Genomic DNA, 22,011 nt, shown 5'->3' on the forward strand with positions numbered 1-22,011 from the left:
AAAGACAACAACATAGCAAGGCAGCAACACATGACAACACAGCATGGTAGCAACACAACATAACAACAACATGGTAGGAGCACAACACTGTAAACATGTGCATAGATAATTATTTGTTAAATTATCTTACAGTTTGTTTGGAGTGAATTCTAAAACTAATTGCTATTCCGATGAGACAACACTTTCTTCCTTTTATTGTAGTTGCAGTGGAAACCACGTTACTGGATCTTACTAGTAGCCTAGCATACCCTACAGCCGTTTTCATGATTCACATTCAATACTCTCCAAATACCAACATCAGCACAGAAACAGAGCAGACAGCAGTCAAATCAACATAAAGCTATTCTAGTGATTCCGTGCTTCAGCATGTCCTCTACAGACAGTAGTAGATCTACAAAACACATTCTAAACAATGTCTTTGTATAGAACTCACATAAAACAACCATTTTCACAGGCCATATGTTCAGTGGTCCACGACCAATCACAGCGTGAGACAATATACTGATGACATTGATTGTTTCCTAATCTGCTGATACAATACAAAGGCACTGTTGCAATAACCTTTCATATGGAACACGTTAAATGGTAAGGCTATTTTCTGGATATGAAAGGTATTTGTGCACGAGATAAGAATGTCACTAGGTAAAATGGCCTGCTTCTGAGTGTGTACGTGTAAGTCAGAATATCTTTAATGATAAGAAGTAGAAGCTCAGTATTGAGAAGTCAGAATAAAAAACAGAGCTTGGCCGGTGTTGATTAGTTGGCTCTGGAAGGTCATGCATGGATCTTTACACATGCTAATAGCCTCTAACACCTTGTCTATTGTACTCGTATCACACCCCAGTTCAGCTCAGTAGGCAATCTACTCCAAACATTTATTTAGGTGGCCTATAACCTAGTTCCTACATTTAAAAAACATCTTAATAAGAACGATAGACTATAAAGTTAATGGTGTCTATATTCATAGAATCGTCAATTAATGATCCAATATCAAATCAAACTTCAATTCAAACTTTATTTTGAAGTGCATTTAAAATAGTAACACACTTAAAACAATAAAATGAAGAAACAAGCACGGCAATATAAGAGATCATACATTATCAAAGAACATAAAACAAAAGCGTACTAGATTAAAGGCCAAGCTAAAAAGGCTGGTTGACAAATGGGATTTTAACACAATCAGTTTCACAGTACAATGCAAAGTCCCATATACAAAACAGATAATAAAACCTATAAAAAGTATGATACCCTTTCTGAAATAAACACAAACAATGAATAATATATATTTTGTATTTTGAAATACCGCTACAAATGAATAAATAAACAGTAGCTCTGCTCTCAAAACTCCCACTGGTAGGTCCCTTGATGTCTTATAGTTTCACTTCCAAGTAGCCAAATAAGAATGTGTCCTTAATAACTGACTTGCCTAGTTAAAGGCTAAACAAAAAAATATGTAATGCCTCAAAAGCAGCCCTGCTTGAAACTGGTACTACCACAGCCACTGTCTCTGTAGTCCTGGCAAACTGTACTTGCAGAAGTCCCTTCAGAGTGAATAGGGAGTAAACGCATGTCCAATTTTTCCATTCTTGTGCATTGAAATGAGAAAACCCAGAGGAGATTAGAGATTTTCGTGGGTAGTTGGCCCATGTCTGCAGGTGCTTTCGGGGCATCAACTTTAAGCTGTATATTTCTTAGTATTACATTATTCAGCACACCAATATTCTTAGACGGTAAAAACGTGTTTTGCTGTCCCCAGTAAAATATTTTGCATATGGTCCACTACAGCCATGTCTATTGGGATGAAATGTGTAAATTTAAATAGCTCTGGCCCCAGTTTCAGTCTTTATTGTTTTCCTCTCTGCCTTGGTCTTCGCCTGTGTCCACATACTGCCTTGCATTTTGTTAACTTCAGTCTGACGTTGCAGTACATGGTTGTCCGTCCGGTGTATGATGGAGTAATCTGCTTTCCAAATACTACCGTTGCACCATCGAGAGCGTCCTGACTGGTTTCATCACGGCCTGGTATGGTAATTGCTCCGTCCACAAGAGCAAGGCCCTCCAGCCGGTGAAGATGGCCCAGTACATCACTGGGATTGTGCTCCCACCCATACAGGACATCTACTTGAAGCGGTGCCTAAGGAAGGCACGCAGCATCATCTAGGACCCCACACACCCCAGCCATGAGCGTTTATCTCTTACCGTCGGCAGATGGTATCGGAGCATGAGGACGGATACCAACAGCCTCAGAGACAGTTTCTGAACTGTATTATACTTATGCTCAGGGGAGTACTGGGGACATTCCGAAATTGCATTTTCCCCCCCAGTTTTATCATTGGAATGTGATACAAAATGAGGCAACGCTGTGCTTTAGGATCATGCGGACGCCTCCGGGTGGTCGGGTAGACTGTTTGGAGTGTTTATACGGCTGGATAAAATAAATGAAGTTGCGCCCCTGTTTATGCTAAATTTGTATTATATTCTACTGCCATTTACTTTATGTTCATATTCTTATCTTTTATTATTTCTTATTGTTGTTGCATTGTCGAGAAGGAACCTGCAAGTAAGCACTTCTTTGGATGATATACAGTGGGGCAAAAAAGTATTTAGTCAGCCACCAATTGTGCAAGTTCTCCCACTTAAAAAGATGAGAGGCCTGTAATTTTCATCATAGATACACTTCAACTATGACATGCGAAAAAATATCCAGAAAATCACATTGTAGGATTTTTTATGAATTTATTAGCCACAGTTCAAGTCTACCTAAGGGGTGGCTATCTCATAGACACTAATGCGATAGCAGCTGGGTCTAGTCTATTTGTATATGAACCAGGGGAAAAAAAGTCTCTGCTGGAGCGACCATGTATCAGAGTTTCAGTTTTGATGGGACCGGAACTGTAATTTCATAAAACATTGGCTCAAACTCATCAGCCAATAAAATGCAACTAACAATGAACAACTGCCAGGAATTTGTACTCGTCGCACCATGCCATGTAAATGGTTAGGGGTTAACATTTATAAATGGTACTGCGAGTACTCTATAGCCCACAGCCACACCATTCCAAATGAGACTGTCAAGAAACATTGACGGGGCTGTAATGAGAGTCTCAAGTTCCTTGGTGTCCACATCACCAACAAACTATCATAGTCCAAACACACCAAGACAGTTGTGAAGAGGGCACGACAACACCTTTTCCCCCTCAGGAGACTGAAAAGATTTGGCATGGGTCCCCAGATCCTGAAAAAGTTCTACAGCTGCAACATCGAGAGCATCCTGACCGGTTGCATCATCGCCTGGTATGGCAACTGCTCTGTATCCGACCGTAAGGCACTTCAGAGGGTAGTGTGTACGGTCCAGTACATCACTGTGGCTAAGCTTCCTGCCATCCAGGACCTATATACTAGGTGGTGTCAGAGGAAGGCCCAAAAAATTGTCAAAGACTCCAGTCACCCAAGTCATAGACTGTTTCCTCTGCTACCGCACGGCAAGTGGTACCGGAGCGCCAAGTTTAGGTCCAAAAGGCTCGCTAACAGCTTCTACCCCCAAGCCGTTAGACTGCTGATCAATTAATCAAATGGCCACCCAGACTATTTACATTCACACCTCCCCCTTTGTTTTTACACCACTACTACTCGCTGTTTATTATTGTGTTACTTTATATTTTATTTTTTACTTTAGTTGATTAAGTAAATATTTTCTTAACTCTATTTCTTGAACTGCATTGTTGGTTAAGGGCTTGTAAGTAAGCATTTCACGGTTTGGTGTTGTATTCGGCGCATGTGACAAATAACATATTATATTTGAAATAAATCTAGCTAGCATAGCTATCTCTGCTAGCTGGCACTGTAGCAGCTATAACATTGGCAGAGATTGCTACTGTAGCTATGTAGTCAATAACTAACATTAACATGATCATGTTACATGGATTTTTGTTGACTAAAACAAGCTACTGTTTGCTGGCAAGTAAAATTAACTAGCTAGCTACAAATCTTCCAAAGCAGTTGGCTAACGTTAGCCTTCCAACGTTGGCGGAAGAACGGATAGCTTGGTAGCTAGCTATTGAACGTTAGCTAGCTAACCAAGCCTAGTAAAATACAGCAAAGGAGACAAGCGGCTATTGATTAAAAAAAAAAATAGACACAATTCGTTTTTGGGACCTGCCGGAAGTCTCTTTGTGCGAGGGAATGATGCATCGCCAAATGAGAGCATGGATTTCCAACAACTCATGTCATAACCAGGCTGAATTAGATGCCGGTCTACAACTCGTGGCTGATATGGACAATAGACTGATGACACAAGTAGCTCAACTAGCTATTCCAACAACAGCAGCAGTAGCTACAGCTAAGCACTTCTGCAGCGACTGCACCTGAAAGGATGACGGGCGTTCGTCAGGCAAAATGGAATGAGCTATCCGTAAGTTCAATGTTTACTTTTGCAACTTGCACACTGGTGGTAGCTAACATTGAATATTTGAATCATGTTAATTTACTAATGATGCTCTTTTCTGTTTTAATAGCGGACAGTAAGGCACACAATAATGCTGGTGAGGAGAACAAATGTAGTATAAGCCGCAAGAAAAGTGAAGACAAATGTGATCACTTATGACTTGGAATTTGACAATATTTTTTTTTTTTGGGGGGGGGGGGGGGGGAGTCCAACCAAGCAATCAGGGTAGGTTCTTGTATGATGGTTATTTTAGCATTCTCAAATATGTTACATTAAGTCTTAGTGCAAATATCATGCATGAACTTTTCTTTGTCAACTAATGTCTCAGGAACAACCGCCAGCACAACACCTGTGTACTGTCAGCTGGTCAGTCAGCTGGTCAGTCAGCTGGTCAGTCAGCTGGTCAGTCAGCTGGTCAGTCAGCTGGTCAGTCAGCTGAGATGAAGGTACACAGATGGAGAGTGGCGCATGGCAGAATTTGAAAGTGAGTAGTCCTACGAAGACATGGACTGACTGCAACAATATTCTACATTTTATAATTTTTTCAAGGATTTTGAAGCATATAGCCATTGCTAACAGACCACACTGTCACCTCAGATGCAGCTGCAAATCGGTGTTGGACTGAAAGAGATGCATAAGTCGTCAGACACCCCAGACGGAGCAAAGGAACGGAACATACAAAAGAGAAGAATGCATCGCCAGAGACGGGTTAGTTTATAAATGTGAACCAATCCATACATTTTAAATACAGTACTGAGTTTTTAAAAGTTGAGACTTGCGCTTTTATTTTTATTTTTTTTAGCTTTGAGATTCAAGTGTTCAAGACAGTCGGTCAAAAGAACTCTGCTGAAAGGAAGCATTGATTTGTGGGGTCAACTGAAGACATCATGTCTGATGTGGCGACAGACCCAGAGGACCCCGATGCCTTTTTAATAACCTCCCCACCCTGGCGCTCCCCTGTGTTTGAGGACCTGATTGCATCAGCAGACCGAAGAAGAAGGGCCAAGCACGCTTATGCAGAGAAAAGGGGGGGGGGGGAGGTCACACTGGCGGTCAGGATCTCTAGTGTTAACACCCCATTATTCCCCTTATCTAAAACTTGGTGGAAAAACAGCTATTGAGAGTTCAGAGATAAGTTATTTTGATGGGTATGGAAGTGGCTTCAGAGGTGTAAGGATCACTAGGAGTCGAGAGTATTTGGTGAAACGAGAGTATTTGGTGCAGTGTGTCCTGTAGGGCAGGGTTGTGCGGTATCCAGGTTCCTACCTTCACACCATTCCTGTACCATACCGTGATATACAGTATTACCGGCAGTGCACACAAGGGGTGCTAGTTCTTTCCCAACGTAAAAAAGTCATTTGAAATCATATACATTTGACACACAAAACAAATTTAGGTAGCAGGGATCTTGATCCAGGAGGGGATTGACTGTCTGCTATAACCAAGAAGCTTGAACTTGCAAGCTAGCCACTTAGCAAGTTAGCAAACAAAATGCATAGCTGGCTCCCTGAGCTGGATCATTTAAGTTGGCACATCTTCGACAGTTAACCTATAGTTATAAGCAGTGGCGTAGCACCCCGTCGTAGCACCCCGTCAAGCCTTCTGTAGGGCGATAGTTAAAAACACAGCCACCGTGTTCTAAACAGAGAGGAAAATAAGCCCCTGAATAAATAAGTCTATAAACGAGTCAAAATGGAGCTGAGAAACAACTTGATTCAAAGCAACAATGTCTGGGTCTGCCTCAGGGTGAAGGAGGAACACTAACAGCTAGGCCTCATTATTATTATTAGACATCTGATCCAGCAATAGTGTTGTCTTCCTCAACATTGAAACAATGCGTTTAGTACTCCCAGGCTATAGGGGGCGCTGTCAGAACTCAGGTATCTTGCCATCGTACTGTGGTGGCGGAGTGATTGGTTCAATGGTCACCTTCGCATCAGTAGGGTTGCGAATGTTAAAACGAAAGTCCTTCAGATGGAGTTTCTCAGACTTGATTCTGCGTACCCTGCTGGGCCGTAGTATCCGGCTGGCCCGGCTACTGCTGTGGGGGTTGGCCGCAGCGGCGGGCTGGGGCTCAGGAGTGGGACTGCTAGGATGAGCCTCCTTAACTGGGTCAGCACTTGGTCCCTCCCCCTCGTTTTCCACAGCACAGATGAGGTCCTCGTAGGAAGGCAGCTGGGAGTTGCTCCCGCGTAAGTTGCTCTGGCGGATGGGGAACTGGCCACTGGTGACCGCCTCCTCATAGCTGGGCACGTTGTAGACTGGGACTGGCTCATCTAAACTGCAAAACAATGTACAGGGACACCGATTTTAAATAAGTAACATGTCACATTTGTGCCATCATTTACATTTGATGTTTTTTTAAGGATACTAGAAATGCCTAAAATAGCTAAGTACTGCTTCTTACATGATCATAATCTCCAAAACAGCAAGGACAATAAGAAGTTTTGTATTGCCATGTTTTTTCTATTGTTGTTAACCTCATTAACGAGAGACAATTGTAATGCAGGAAGTTGTACATACACAACAACAACTAGTCAAACTGTCCCGTTGTGGCAAAAAGCTTTACAGCATCTCAGAGGTCAATATTTGTTTGTTTCTCTCATGGATATGTATTCCTTAATTACTACTGGTATGTAATGACATTTGGTGCTAGTTTTGCAGGTGGAAATGTTGCATGTAGCTCCTTTAACTAGCTTGGATTGGGAGAGACTAGATAACTGGTGCTTTAATAGAACTGTGTCAATCAAAAGGGACAATTTGAAACCTACAGGAACATATTCATTTCCAGGCATCACCCAGGGAACTACAGTGAGCTCCGAAAGTATTGGGACAGTCAATTTGTTGTTGTTTTGGCTCTGTACTCCAGCACGTTGGAGTTGAAATTATACAATGACTGAGGTTAAAGTGCAGACTGCCAGCTTTAATTTGAGGCTATTTTCATCCATATCGGGTGAACCGTTTCGATATTACAGCACTTTTTGTACATAGTCTCCCCCCCCCCCCCCCCCCCCCATGTGTTTTAAAGAAGTCAAAAGTGTAGTATTTGGTCCCATATTCCTAGCACACAATGATTACATCAAGTAATGTATTGTGTCATGTTGGAAGTGTTTAGATACACATTATATTCTTATTTACAATAAAAGGTGACTGCAAAATTACACAAAACATTATTTACCATTCATTTCTATTCGGCACAAAATAATCTCAAATACAACAAAAACAAAAAGTAAAATGCATCCAATAAGTTTGTAGTCACAAGCTTAATGTATTCATTGTGTGCTATGAAATATGAGACCAAATACTTAACTTTTTACTACAATTCCCAATACTTTTGGAGCTCACTGTAAGTCATATATGAGTTTATAGTGAAAACAAAGCCTCTGAATCCCTTCTTGGATGATTCAAATCAATCACTGTTAGACAGTGATTATCTAAATCGATTGAAGCACTCACTTCTCTCCTGCCTCCCCAGCCACATGGTCCACGAAGCGGACTCCTACGGTCCGTGTCTCCTGTCTTCTCTGGTGATTCCTCCGCTTGTTCCTCACCCCCAGGCAGATAGACAGCAGCAGCATGGCCACCCCTGCCCCCACCAGCACATAGGCTATTGATAAGGTCTTCGCTGCTTCCTTGTCTTCCTCGCCATCCCCATCCTCACCATGGTCTGCTGGCACTGTTATACTGGAGTTGCCTGGAGTCTTGATTTTCTGGGTAGCATCCCCGGGAACCATTGACCACACAATCATGACGATGCCCAGGGCTATGAGCCCCACCCCAAGGGCACACAGGGCATACGAGGAGCCCGACCGGCTGACCCCATGGCTGGAGCTGGCTGGAACACCACTGGTACACATCCCCCCCACCGAGTCCCACCACCCGACACTGTAGACTGGGGAGAGGAGACTTGTCCTAACCTGCAGTGTGGGAGAAAGGGGGGGGTGGTTCTCGCATTTAGTCAGGAGCAGGGGCATAGCAGTACAATAAAACCGGCAAAGGGCTAGACTAGCTGAAATCAGATGACAATGAACAACTTCCTGGGATAGACACAATGTGGCTGGGAACGGGGCCAGAGCCAAAGCAGTTCAAGGAGGTTTATATTAACCCGTGTTTTCGTTCTTCACAAACACATTTTACATAATAAAGAGCTGCTGGAATTGTGCCAACCAAAGAGAGCCGAATGATTATGTGAATGAGCCATTCATTGACCAAAAAGCACCTGGACAAAATGTAGGTGTAGGTCTAAAGACTATTGCAGTCAAGTTCTAGGAAATCTTCCTCAAGACTAGAAAGTTTGAATAAAGGCTAGCCCTGCTGTTTAAAATGTATTGTTGGAGGTTAAGTACTTCAGTCTGTGAATGTTGGTATTTCCAGCGACAATATATTACCCAGTCAAAGTCCTGTATGTTTATTTGATGGTCTAGTCCTCCTAAATCATGCTAAACCAACATTACACCCATAGGTTGCATAATCAGGTTGTATCACTACAGCATAACAAACAGAGCATTGTTAACTTCGGGCACTTCCACTTGTTTCTCTCCAGTTTACAGGCAGCTAGAACGTGTCACAGTGTAATTTTCAGAAAGAACACTTCACAACGTAGCTCAATTGGTAGAGCATGGCGCATGCAGCGCTAGGCAGTGGGTTCAATTCCCGGGAGCACCCGTACATACATGTTTGCACGCACGACTAAGTCACCGAGAAAAGCGTCTGCTAAAATTGCATATATTATAAGGACATTCCATTATGACAGCTTCAAAATGACACTCATTTAATAGTGATATACCTCCATCTTATGCTATGAATCATTGTTAATGTGGCAAATACAGAGTTTTTGCCTCTGCCCTCACCACCGGAAACCTCTTTCTCAAAGCTAAGGATCTTGATCACGTTCTGCGCACACGTTATTAGTCTCACACTCCTTGGCTGCTGCTCACACTCCCCCTCCCTTCAAGTTTCTCTCTTTATACTCACCCTCTTCTGAACCATGATCATGTAACCTATGTATCTGCCTCATTTTTTTTCGAACAACTGAAATAAAAACCCTGCAGCGATTTCAACCAACATTCCCAAAAATATATATATTATGAAGGCTACACCACCTTCGCCGTCTATTGTAACGGATATTGCAGTTGCACAAGCAGGACGCAGTATCTACACATTTAATTGGAGCAACAAAAAAAATCTCGTGTCTTTATAGTTGCTGCCATATCTTAGCCACTAGCCAGAGTTCCTGAAAAAAGAACACTACTAATTTGACTGCCTGTACGACTACTGCTTAGCCAATGTTTGCAATGGTGATGAAAAAATAACATTACGTCGCTAATTAGACTGCATGTCTGTGTCTTGCTTGTGTTTGATACGGGCAATTCCATAACGGAATTGCGCTGAGACTCAAGATTTTTCAGTTAAAATGTATGCCAAACAAAACCATTGATTTGAAAGTTTAACAAACCATACAACTCTGTGCACAAAGACTACTTTTAACAATTTACAGTGAACATTTGACAAAAACACGTTTCCTGGAAGAACTGTGCAGATGCGAATTTGATAACAGAATTTCTGTAACATCTCCCTTAGTTTACAGTATGTGTACACCTTTTAATTAAGATTTAAAAAAATGTCTGCAGAAAGAACGGTGTGTTAGCTATGACATGACACATTGACTTTGAAAAAAAACTACAGTAAGTGAAGTGAATTTACAATAGGTAACGGAATTGCGGTAAAGGAATTTCATCATGGGTCCCTGATCTGTACCACACAGAAATGCATAATTATGAATATGGTGTTGTAATCTAAATAGGTACACAAAAACATATACACATGCAATATCCTCTTTGCATATTTGGGTATTATTCTACACATTAGCTATTATTTGAATGAGTTCCGGCCCCAAAACAAGACCAAATTTGGTTGGTGTGGACTGGACCATATCTGAACCAATCATAGACTATGTTTCACAAGCTTGGATGTCAAAATACAGCACAGTAGAGCTCAGTAGAGTACAGTACAGCTCAGAAAACTAGAGTTCAGTATAATACTAAAGTAGAATATACTCTACTTTTCTTGACTGTACTGAACTCTACTGTACAGTGCTGTGCTGTGCTGTCCAAACTTGAGAACCCAACTGTAGCCAACTAAATTGCATAAATTCCTTTACAGATTTTTTTTAGGAATGGAATTTAGACTTTGAATCATTTAATAATTCATAAACAAATTTGAAATAAGTAAAAAAACGAAGTATTTGGTCTACCTTTACTGGTTACTTCTGTGAACTTTCATGAACCTCCCTCATGAGCGAGAGAAATTAAAACATATCTTAAAAATGTGGGTTTTTGGTATCAGACTTTTAAGGCAATGTTTCTTAAACTTACAGAAGGCAGAATCTTTTCCCCCAAAACTAAATTCAAGTGTTTATCTTATGTAGTTGGCAGGGGTCTTTACTTCAACATTGTGTTTAGCTGTATTTCCAATCCCTTTTAAGACGCTTTCTGGTAGATGCTTTCTCAGACCCCTTTTCTATCGGTTTGACCAGAAATCAAAGCCTTTGCTTATTCCTAATTTTTAGGATGGAAAATGGTTTAAAAATGTAAATATGTTTTAATTTAAAAAAATATATAGACTATGAACTTCACATGTTGGTGCTCATGAGTCCTTTTACATGCAAATGACCATATGCTGCCTAGATAGCGGCATGTAAGTTTTGGATTGGGGCAAAATAAATATCTGTGTTTTAACCACACAGGTCCTACTAACTGCTCAGCTGAAGGTTGGCAGTGCAGCATAAGCATGTATCCAGACCGAAGGTTGGCAACCGAGCATGTATCCTGCCGGTAACCAGTCTGACAATGGGTGAGTTCGTTTTGCATCGCCCGGCGTACAATTATTCCTTAAGTTGTTTGTCAAATACTGCTTTAGACTGCCTACTGTTTGTGATGATACTCGTCATATAGTTATGCTGCCATATAATGTAGTAGTGAGAGTTGGCAATCTTCGCAATGATGAGAAAATAACAAATGGCTATTTTGACTGCCCGTCAGTGTTTCGCTTGTGTTTAATATGCTTGCCTAAAAAGCTGCATGTAATTCAGCATATAAGAAGAACATGAAATCGCTAGACTGCTTGTGTCATGCTTATGTTTGCATCTTTTACAACAGACAAAGTTTGGATGTTGTTTGTGTGCCACATGATAGCTGCATGAAGCCTGTCAACCTTTCTGAAAAAAATAACATAAAAGCGTGCTCGCTAAAGGCATGGAATGCATAGTTCCCATTCTTCCCCCTTCTCCCTCCCCCTTCTCCCACCTCCCTCCCCCCTGTCCTTCCTTTTCTCCTTCTCCCACTTATAGGTCTTTATTGTACAACATTAAGTTTCCCTTCCATGTCAAGGAGGGGGAAGCAGCAGTGGAGCAATCAGCAGAAGCTATGTAGGCAGCGAAGTGGGCAGCAGCTAAGGCCTCCCGAGTGGCAGTGGCACAGCGGTCTAACGCTTCGATCACACCGGCAACGTCCTAGGGGGAAATAGTACGCAGCATCATCTGGATAGGTGTGCAACAAAAGTTGAACATTCACCTTCTGTTACCATTTCCGTCAAGCCGTCTACGCATACAGTTTGACGCATACGTCCGATAAATCAGAACGCACTGCAACTGCCTCTGCAACGCAATGTAATTCTGGTGTACCAAAAAGCAATTACGCTGTCGGCACTGCAGTGCTAGAGACGTTACTACAGACCAGGGTTCATTCCCGGGCTGTGCCACAACCGGCCGTCGCAGTGAGTCCCATAGGACGGTACACAATTGGCCCATCGTCGTCCGGATTATGAGAGGGTTTGGCTCCTCGCGCTCTAGCGACTCCTTGTGGCGGGCCGAGTGCCTGCAGGCTGACCACGGTCACCAGTTAAACGGTGTTTCCTCTGACACATTGATGCGGCTGACTTCCGGGTTAAGCTGGCGGGTGTTAAGAAGTGCAAGTAGGCGGGTCATGTTTTGGTGGACGCATGACTCCACCTTCACCTCTCCCGAGCCCATTGGGGAATTGCAGGGATGAGACAACATTGAGAATTGGGGAGAAAAAGGGGTTAAAAAAAATCTATAATCATCTCTGTATCATTAGCCAGAAAATCCGGAACCGCAGCCACTCCGTATATTATATTGTTTGACTTGTTGGATCACTTTAAGAGGTGCTTGGGGTGGGAATAAAAGACCGGTTTTGAAAAGTGTGAATAGCTTCACAGTACAGGTGTTAACATGCACTAAAAAGACAGTATCCTTGATGTGCCTTCAGGTGCTCTACAACAAATATACAGTGGCTTCAGAAAGCATTCATACCCCTTGACTTAGTTCACATTTTGTTGTGTTAAAGCCTGAATTCAAAATGGATTAAATATCATTTTTTCTCACCCATCTACACACAATCTAGCCATCTACACCCCAATGACAAAGAGAAAACATGTTTTTAGAAAATGCTTCAAATTTATTGAACCTTAAATACAGAAATATCTCATTTACATAAGTATTGACACCCCTGAGTCAATACTTTGTATAAGCACCTTTGGCAGCGATTACAGCTGTCAGTCATTCTGGGTAAGTCTAAGAGCTTTCCACACCTAGATTGTGAAACATTTGCACATTGTTCTTTTCAAAATTCTTCAACTCTGTCAAATTGGTTGTTGATCATTGGTAGACAACCATTCAGATCTTGCTACAGATTTTCAAGTATGTTTAAGTCAAAACTGTAACTCAGCCACTTAGGAACATTCACTGTCTTCTTGGTAAGCAACTCCGGTTTAGATTTAGCCTTGTGTTTTAGGTTATTGTTCTGCTGAAAGGGGAATTCATCTCTCAGTGTCTAGTGGAAAGCAGACGGATGTAAATAGTCTGGGTGGCCATTTGATTAATTGTTCAGCAGTCTTATGGCTTGGGGGTAGATGCTGTTAAGGAGCCTTTTGGTCCTAGACTTGGCACTATGGTACCGCTTGACGTGCAGTAGCAGAGAGAACAGTCTATGACTTGGGTGACGGAGTCCTTGACAATTTTTTGAGCCTTCCTCTGACACCGCTTAGTATATAGGTCCTGGTTGGCAGGAAGCTTGGCCCCAGTGATGTACTGAGTGTGATTGAGATTGCATCATCTGTGGATCTGTTGGGGCGGTATGCAAATTCCGGGATGATAGTGTTGATGTGAGCCATGACCAGCCTTTCAAAACACTTCATGGCTACTGACGTGAGTGCTACAGGGCGGTAATCATTTAGGCAGGTTACCTTCACTTTCTTGGACACAGGGACTATGGTGGTCTGCTTGAAACATTTAGATATTATAGACTCAGTCAGGGAGAGGTCGAAAATGTCAGTGAAGACACTTGCAAGTTGGTCCGCTCATGCTTTGAGTACACGTGGTGATAATCCATCTGGCCCCGCGGCTTTGTGAATGTTGACCTGTTAAAAGTTTTGCTCACATTGGCTACGAAGAGCGTGATCACACAGTCGTTCGGAACAGCTGGTGCTCTCATGCATGCTTCAGTGTTGCTTGCCTCGAAGCGAGCGTAAAAGGCATTTAGCTCGTCTGGTAGGCTTGCATCACTGGGCAGCTCGCGGCTGGGTTTCCCTTTGTAGTCCGTAATAGTTTGCAAGCCCTGCCACATCTGACGAGCGTCAGGGCCGGTGTAGTAGGATTTAATCTTAGTACTGTATTGACGCTTTGCTTGTTTGATGGTTCATCTAAGGGAGTAGCAGGATTTCATGTCCCTCTCCTTTCTTGTGTCCGGATTAGTGTCCCGCTCCTTGAAAGCGGCAGCTCTAGCCTTTAGCTCGGTGCAGATGTTGCCTGTAATCCATGGCTTCTGGTTGGGATATATACATACGCTCACTGTGGGCACGACGATGTCGATGCGCTTATTGATGAAGCCGGTGACTGAGGTAGTATACTCCTCAATGTCATTGGATGAATCGCGGAACATATTCCAGTCTGTGCTAGCAAAACAGTCCTGTAGTGTAGCATCCGTGCCATCTGACCAATTCCGTATTGAGCGAGTCACTGGTACTTCCTTCTTTAGTTTTTGCTTGTAAGCAGGAATCAGGAGGATAGAATTATGGTCGGATTTTCCAAATGGAGGGCGGGGGAGAGCTTTGTATGCATCTCTGTGTGTGGAGTAAAGTTGGTCGAGAGTTTTTTTTCCTCTGTTTACACGTGACATGCTGGTAAAAATTTGGTAAACCTGATTTAAGTTTGCCTGCATTAAAGTACCCGGCCACTAGGAGCGCCACTTCTGGGTGAGCATTTTCTTGATTGCTTATGGCCTTATAGAGTTGGTTGAGAGCGGTCTTAGTGCCAGTGTCAGTCTGTGGTCGTAAATAGACAGCTACGAATAATATAGATGAGAACTCTCTTGGTTGATAGTGTGGTCTATAGCTTATCATACGGTACTGTACATAAGTTACTCTCACAACTGGCAAGTGTCTTCACTGACATTTTCAACCTTTCCCTGACTGAGTCTGTAATACCTACATGTTTCAAGCAGACCACCATAGTCCCTGTGCCCAAGGAAGTGAAGGTAACCTGCCTAAATGATTACCGCCCCGTAGCACTCATGTGGGTAGCCATGAAGTGCTTCGAAAGGCTGGTCATGGCTCACATCAACAGCATCCTCCCGTATAACCTAGACCCATGCCAATTCGCATACCGCCCTAATAGATCCACAGATGACGCAATCTCAATCGCACTCTACACTGCCATTTCCCACCTGGACAAAAGGAACACCTATGTGAGAATGCTGTTCATTGACTACAGCTCAGCGTTCAACACCATGTTGCCCACAAAGCTCATCACTAAGCTAAGGACCCTGGGACTAAACACCTCCCTCTGCAACTGGATCCTGGACTTCCTGGCGGGCTGCCTCCAGGTGGTGAGGGTAGGCAACAACACGCCTGCCACGCCTGGATCCTCAACATTGGGGCCCTTCAGGGGTGTGTACTTAGTCCCCTGCTATACTCCCTGTTCACCCACGACTGCATGGCCAAATACGACTCCAACACAATCATTAAGTTTGCTGATGACACAACAGTGGTAGGCCTGATCACCGACAACGATGAGACAGCCAATAGGGAGGAGGTCAGAGAACTGGAAGTGTGGTGCCAGGACAACAACCTCTCCCTCAATGTGAGCAAGACAAAGGAGCTGATCGTGGACTACAGGAAAAGGTGGGCCGAATAGGCCCCCATTAACATTGATGGGCTGTAGTGGAGCGGGTCAAGAGTTTCAAATTCCTTGGTGTCCACATCACCAACGATCTATCATGGTCCAAACACACCAAGACAGTCGTGAAGAGGGCATGATAAAACTTTTTCCCCTTCAGGAGACTGAAAAGATTTGGCATGGGTCCCCAGTGTGTTATGTGTTAATAACATTTAGATGATGTTCCCAGCTGGCTATGCGGGGGGCTGGTGGTAGAAGAATGCCTTGCATGGCTAAACAAGGAGTTTTCTAGCTGAAGTATATGTTAATTAAAAGCAGTTAAACCTACGCCCCGGTTTGTCATTATACAAGAAACAAACATAACATGGTGTCAGATTGATAGTCGCTATGACGAGACAGAGAAAATAAAGGAGTAACTCTGCAAATTTCCGCGACGAAAATTTAACATTCTACCACAAGTCAAGTGACGCGAGTAGTCGAAGATGCTAGCTTGCAAGAGTGAGGGCAACGAGCCGCAGCAGCGAGAGTGACAGCAGCGAGAGTGACAGCAGCGAGAGCGAGGCTGCATTGGAATCTGTTGACGAACAAGTTGATGAGCAACATACTGAAGTAAGATAAATTGACACTGGTCTTGTTCTCCGTCATGGATAGGCTTAGTCCTCCTACTCCTATGCAGTTAACAGGCAATCTATCTGACAATTGGAAACGTTTCAAGCAGAGACTCAATATCTACCTAGCAGCAAGTGGGGCAGGGGGAGATGATGGCAAATTGAAAGCTTCCATTTTTCTGCATGTTATTGGAGAGGATGCATTGGACATTTACAATCGCTTTCAGCAAGACGAGGCAAACTTGACATTGACTGTGCTAATGGCTAAATTTGAGGAGTACTTTGTACCAAGCCAGAACGTCACGTTTGAGAGATACAAGTTTTTCTCTCATGATCAGAAACAGGGAGTCAGTTTTGACCAGTATTTAGCTGAGCTGAACACTGAGCAAAACATGTGAATTTGAAAATCTGAAAGACTCACTAGTGATAGACAGGATAGTCTGTGGCATACTTGATAATGGACTCAAGGAGAGATTGCTGCGTGAGTAAGATGTAACTTTGGATAAAGCAGTGAATATGTGTCGAGCAGCTGAAACCACCAGAGCACAAGCTAAAGAGCTGTGCAGGGATGAGACGTCAGTGTATGAAATAAAAAGAGAGGAGCACCACACACACAACACCTTACAAAACAAAAACAAGCAAAAGAGAGAAATCAAAACACTACATGTGGAAAATGTGGATTTATCCACAAGCCCAAAAACTGCCCTGCATATGGCAAATCATGTGGGAAAAATAATAATTTCTCAAAATGCTGCAAAGCTGAGGCTACAAAGAAAAAAGGTTCACACAATCAAGGAGATTGAAGAATTCTTTGATGATTCTGTGGAAATAGGCAACGCAGTAAATGCTGAATGGATTGTGCCATTGACTGTGAATGAAACTATAATACCATTGAAGCTTTATACTGGAGCACAGGTAAACCTGTTATCGCTGGATGACTACAAAACACTGAAGGTGAAGAGCAAAATACACCCGGTGAAAATGAAGGTTACTGGTTATACTGGGGAGAAAGTACCAGTCAAATGTAGCTGCATAGTAACTTTACAGCACAAAGGAAAACAGTTCAGAGCACAGCTGCTGATTGTGGAAAAGTGTATACAGCCTATTCTAGGAATCAATGCATGTGAAAAGCTCAATTTGTAGAAAAGAGTGTATGTAGTGACATCACAGACTGAAAATGACCAAGAATCACTACTGGCTGAGTATGAGGACATGTTTGAGGGTCTTGGATGTTTACCAGGAGAACACAACATATGTACTGATGACAAAATTACTCCAGTTGTGCATGCATGCAGAAAAGTTCCATTTGCACTGAGGAAAAAGCTCAAGGAGGATGAAGCTAGATGATGCAAGCTCAAGGCTATGCACATTCAACACACCTGAGGGCAGGTACAGATTTCTTTATCTACCATATGGGATTCTCTCAGCGCCAGAGGTCTACCACAAGACAATCCACATGATCTTTGAGCACATTCCAGGAGTGGAGACCAGGATGGATGACATCATCGTCTGGGGGTCCACAAAAGAAGAACACGACACGAGAGTGAGGCAAGTGCTGGACCTGACACGGAAAGTAAACCTAAAACTAAACAAGGACACATGCGAGTTTGGTGTGAAAACACTTACCTTCATGGGAGACGTCCTTTCAGAGGATGGAGTCAAACCAGACCCGGGGAAAATATCAGCCATCAACAACATGGAGCGCCCTAAGAACAAGGACGACGTGAGACACTTCATGGGCATGATCACCTACCTTGCAAAGTTCATACCTCAACTGTCAGCACAGTCCGCTCCACTCAGATGTCTTCTGGGACAGAAAAATTAATGGGAATGGTCCCATGAACAGGAAAACTGCTTAAAAAACCTAAAGAAGACAATCACAGAAGAGCCAGTGCTCAGGTTCTATGATCCAGAGAAAAGCACAAGGATTTCTGCAGACGTGTCACAGTTTGGCCTGGGAGCAGTTCTTCTGCAACAGCATGACAACACATGGCAACCCGTCACTTATGCGTCCAGAGCCTTGACAGGCACAGAGATAAGGTATGCACAAATAGAGAAAGATCTACTGGTGAGCACATACGCTTGTGAAAGGTTTCACCAATACACCGACCACAAACCATTGGTGTCAATCATATCTAAGCCACTGAATGATTGTCCAATGAGAATCCAGAGAATGTTGATCAGACTGTAAAGGTATGATGCGGAGATGATCTATACCCCGGGAAAGTTAATGTTCACCGCCGACACTCTTTCTCGAGCAGTAGACAAGAAAGAGCTTTGACACACAGAAAAACACTGAGATTCAGGCCTACGTCGACATGATCGCAGCATCACTTCCTGTGTCTTCTGAGAGAATTGAGTAGATCAAAAGAGAGACCGCAGCTGACCAAACAATGACAGAGTTGAAAGAAACAACACTGATAGGATGGCCCGCACAGAAAAACAACTGTCCAAGGAGAATACAGGATTACTGGATGTGCAGAGCAGAGCTCACCGTTGTTGATGACATAGTGTTCAAAGGCAACAAGATTGTCATTCCAATGACACTACGCGAAGAAATGCTACCGAAAATACATGAGGGCCACATGGGTGAGGAAAAATGCAAACGACGAGCACCAGAAGTAATGTACTGGCCAAGAATGAACCAGGAAATCAGCCAGACCATTGCTTCATGTGAACTGTTTCACCTACAGGCCAAAGCAGCAAGCAGAGCCGCTAATGCCTCATCCAGTACCCAACAGACCCTACTACAAAGTTGGAGTTGACCTTTCTGACTGCAATGGCAAAAGTCACATTGTTGTTAACGACTACTACTCAAACTACCCTGAAGTAGCAACCCTGCCAACTACCTCCAGCAAAGCTGTAATCACCTACCTGAAGTCAGTCTTTGCAAGACATGGGACTGCGTCTGAACTGTACTCGGACAATGGCCCACAGTTCTCAAGTTCTGAATTCCGATCGTTCGCTGACGACTGGGGATTCCGACACAACACCTCCAGCCCCAACTTCCCAAGGTCCAACGGCTTAGCAGAGAGTTCAGTCAAAATTGTCAAAGGTCTGATGAAAAAGGCACACGATGGAAAGGAGGATTTCCGAAAAAATCTGATTATCTACAGCAGTGCACCGCTGCAGAACGGACTTTCACCTGCACAAATGTTGATGGGACGTCGCATCAGAACCAACCTACTCATAAATGAGGACTTGCTAACACCCAGAGGTCCTCACAAAGTCAAACTCGGGAAGGAAAAACAGAAAGACAAACAAAAACAGCGACACGACAAAAGTGCAAGACACTTACCTGAACTGAAACCTGGAGATCAGGTACGACTCCGAGACATCACCAAAGGAATCTGGATGCAGCAAGGGTGTGTGCAGAGAGAAGTTGCACCGCGATCCTATGAGATCCAAACGGAGTGTGGATCACAACTGAGACGAAACAGAGTGGATCTAAGGCTTCAGCCATTCACTCAAGGGACTGAGGATCATCAGGAGGATACTGCTGAAGCGTCAAATGCCTTTAGCAATGGACAATTCAGTCAGAACACCCTGACTGACAATGAGCGCTGTCCAACTGTTTCAGGAAGCACTTCAGCAGAACGACCAAAAAGGACTGTCAGAGCCCCTGAAAGGCCTATTGAGAATTGCTAAACAATCCAAAAAAAAGGGTCACCTGGACTGAATGTTTTGTTTAAGTGAAAAGTAATAGAGCCACAATAGAGTATTGTTGGACAGACTATATTTAGTTGAAAAAATAATAATAATACATCAGAATATGTTTATTGCGTCTTAAGTGATGAGAGCAATGTAAAAAAAAAAAAGAAATGTGTGTTTTTGAAAATTGCGTGTTATGCAGGTTGAGTAAACAGATGTGATGTGACATGTGTAGTTACATAGAAAAGTAGTTTCCTTTTAAAGGAAGGAAGATGTGTTGTTATGTGTTATTAACATTTAGACTACGTTACCCAGCAGGCTATGTGGGGGGCAGGGGGTTGAAGAATGCCTTGCATGGCTAAATATGGAGTTTTCTAGCTGAAGTATATGTTAATTAAAAGGAGTTAAACCTATGCCCCGGTTTGTCATTATACAAGGAATAACCATAACACCCAGATCCTCAAAAAGTTCTACAGTTGCACCATCGAGAGCATCCTGATCGGTTGCATCACTGCCTGGTATGGCAACTGCTCGGCATCTGACCGTAATGCGTTACAGAGAGTAGTGCGTACGGCCCAGTATATCACTGGGGCCAAGTTTCCTGCAATCCAGGACCTATATAATAGGCAGTGTCAGAGGAAAGCCTATACAATTGTCAGAGACTCCAGTCACCCAAGTCATAGATTGTTTTCTCTGCTACTGCACAGCAAGCCGTACCGGAGCGCCAAGTCTTAGACCAAAAGGCTCCTTAACAGCTTCTACCCCCAAGCCATAAGACTGCTGAACAATTAATCAAATGGCCACCGGACTATTACATTGACCCCCCCCCCCATTTGTACACTGCTGCTACTCGCTGTTTATTATCTATGCATAGTCACTTTATCCCTACCTACATGTACAAATGACCTCTAACCTGTACCCTGCACACTGACTCACTACCCCCTGTATATAGCCTCGTTATTGTTATGTTATTATGTTGCTTTTATTATATATATATTTTTTACTTTAGTTCATTTGGTAACTCTTCTTGAACTACACGGTTGGTTAAGGGCTTGTAAGTAAGCATTTCAAGGTTAGGTCTAAACTTGTTGTATTCGGAGCATGTGACAAATAAAGTTTGATTTGATTTACTTTCTGTAATGCAAAATGCCTTGTGAACTTCACTGGACAGAGGTTGCTGTCCGGTTTTGTGAAGAAACAAAGGAGTGGTTGAATTTATTCTGCCACTGTCTTCTTATTGCCTCGGCCTTTGGCCTATATATCAACGTGGCAAGGCATATGAACTAACAGGTTATAGAGCAAACAACGCAATAATCACAACACATACAGTATGTATTTTTTTCTGGCCTGGCTTCCCCAGTTATTTTACCCACGCACCTCTACTGAAGTGAGCAGCCAGGAACTTAAAAGGAGGAACTAATATCATGTTACCAACTCAACTCTGTGGCATTATGTCACATAGACATCTGGTCACTAGAGACAAATGTTTGAATGCTAAATGACGAGACAGAGGCATTGATGCGAGTAACCAGTCTTGTTCCGTACATCACAACACATCCGGGTATCTCAAGCACCCCGGTAAAACACAAGAGTTGCAGTCAAGAAACCAGACAAGCTACGGATATGCATTGATCCTAAACACCTCAACCGGGCTCTGCGACGTTCACATTACATTATGCCCACGTTGGAGGATGTTCTTTACAATGTTCTTTACAATCACTGTGCCATCTTACACCCATAACAACAAACTTCTATTTCGTGTTATCAGATAACACTTATACTTGACGTACTTATAATAAAGTTAGCCTGAAGAACACTGCTCCAAATGTCAAGGTGAATTGCAATTTGAGACGATCTTACCTGTTCCAGTCGTGAACGCTCAACGACCAATGACTTCCCTCCAATACCTGATATATCGCAGGTGTTTTCAAGATGACGATCTTGCCACCCCAATATGCATAATGTAATCCTGCTCTGAAAACTGTATTAACTAACGTGTGTATTTCCTCCGATGATAGTCGCTATAGAATTCAAGGAATATGTTAAACAGTAATTTTATCAAGTTTCCAACCAGAGTGAAACCTCCCCCGGTTGTAAAGTGTTAAGTTAATTAACCC

The 22,011-nt window shown here is 43.0% G+C and overlaps 1 protein-coding gene across 1 annotated transcript; it reads right to left on the minus strand.

The window, feature by feature from the left end:
• Positions 1–3,689: 3,689 nt before the first annotated feature.
• On the minus strand, positions 3,690–21,970 carry LOC110527821 (transmembrane protein 51-like). The gene is made up of 3 exons (XM_021609352.2): positions 21,755–21,970; positions 7,901–8,361; positions 3,690–6,725 (listed from the first exon to the last, which is right to left on the minus strand). Exons 2-3 carry the CDS (start codon positions 8,299–8,301, stop codon positions 6,314–6,316), a joined length of 813 nt encoding a protein of 270 aa, XP_021465027.2. The 5' UTR covers positions 8,302–8,361; positions 21,755–21,970; the 3' UTR covers positions 3,690–6,313.
• Between the last annotated feature and the right edge of the window lie 41 nt (positions 21,971–22,011).

Source organism: Oncorhynchus mykiss, chromosome 7 (assembly GCF_013265735.2).
Source record: "Oncorhynchus mykiss isolate Arlee chromosome 7, USDA_OmykA_1.1, whole genome shotgun sequence".
In the NCBI taxonomy this organism is placed as follows: domain Eukaryota; kingdom Metazoa; phylum Chordata; class Actinopteri; order Salmoniformes; family Salmonidae; genus Oncorhynchus; species Oncorhynchus mykiss.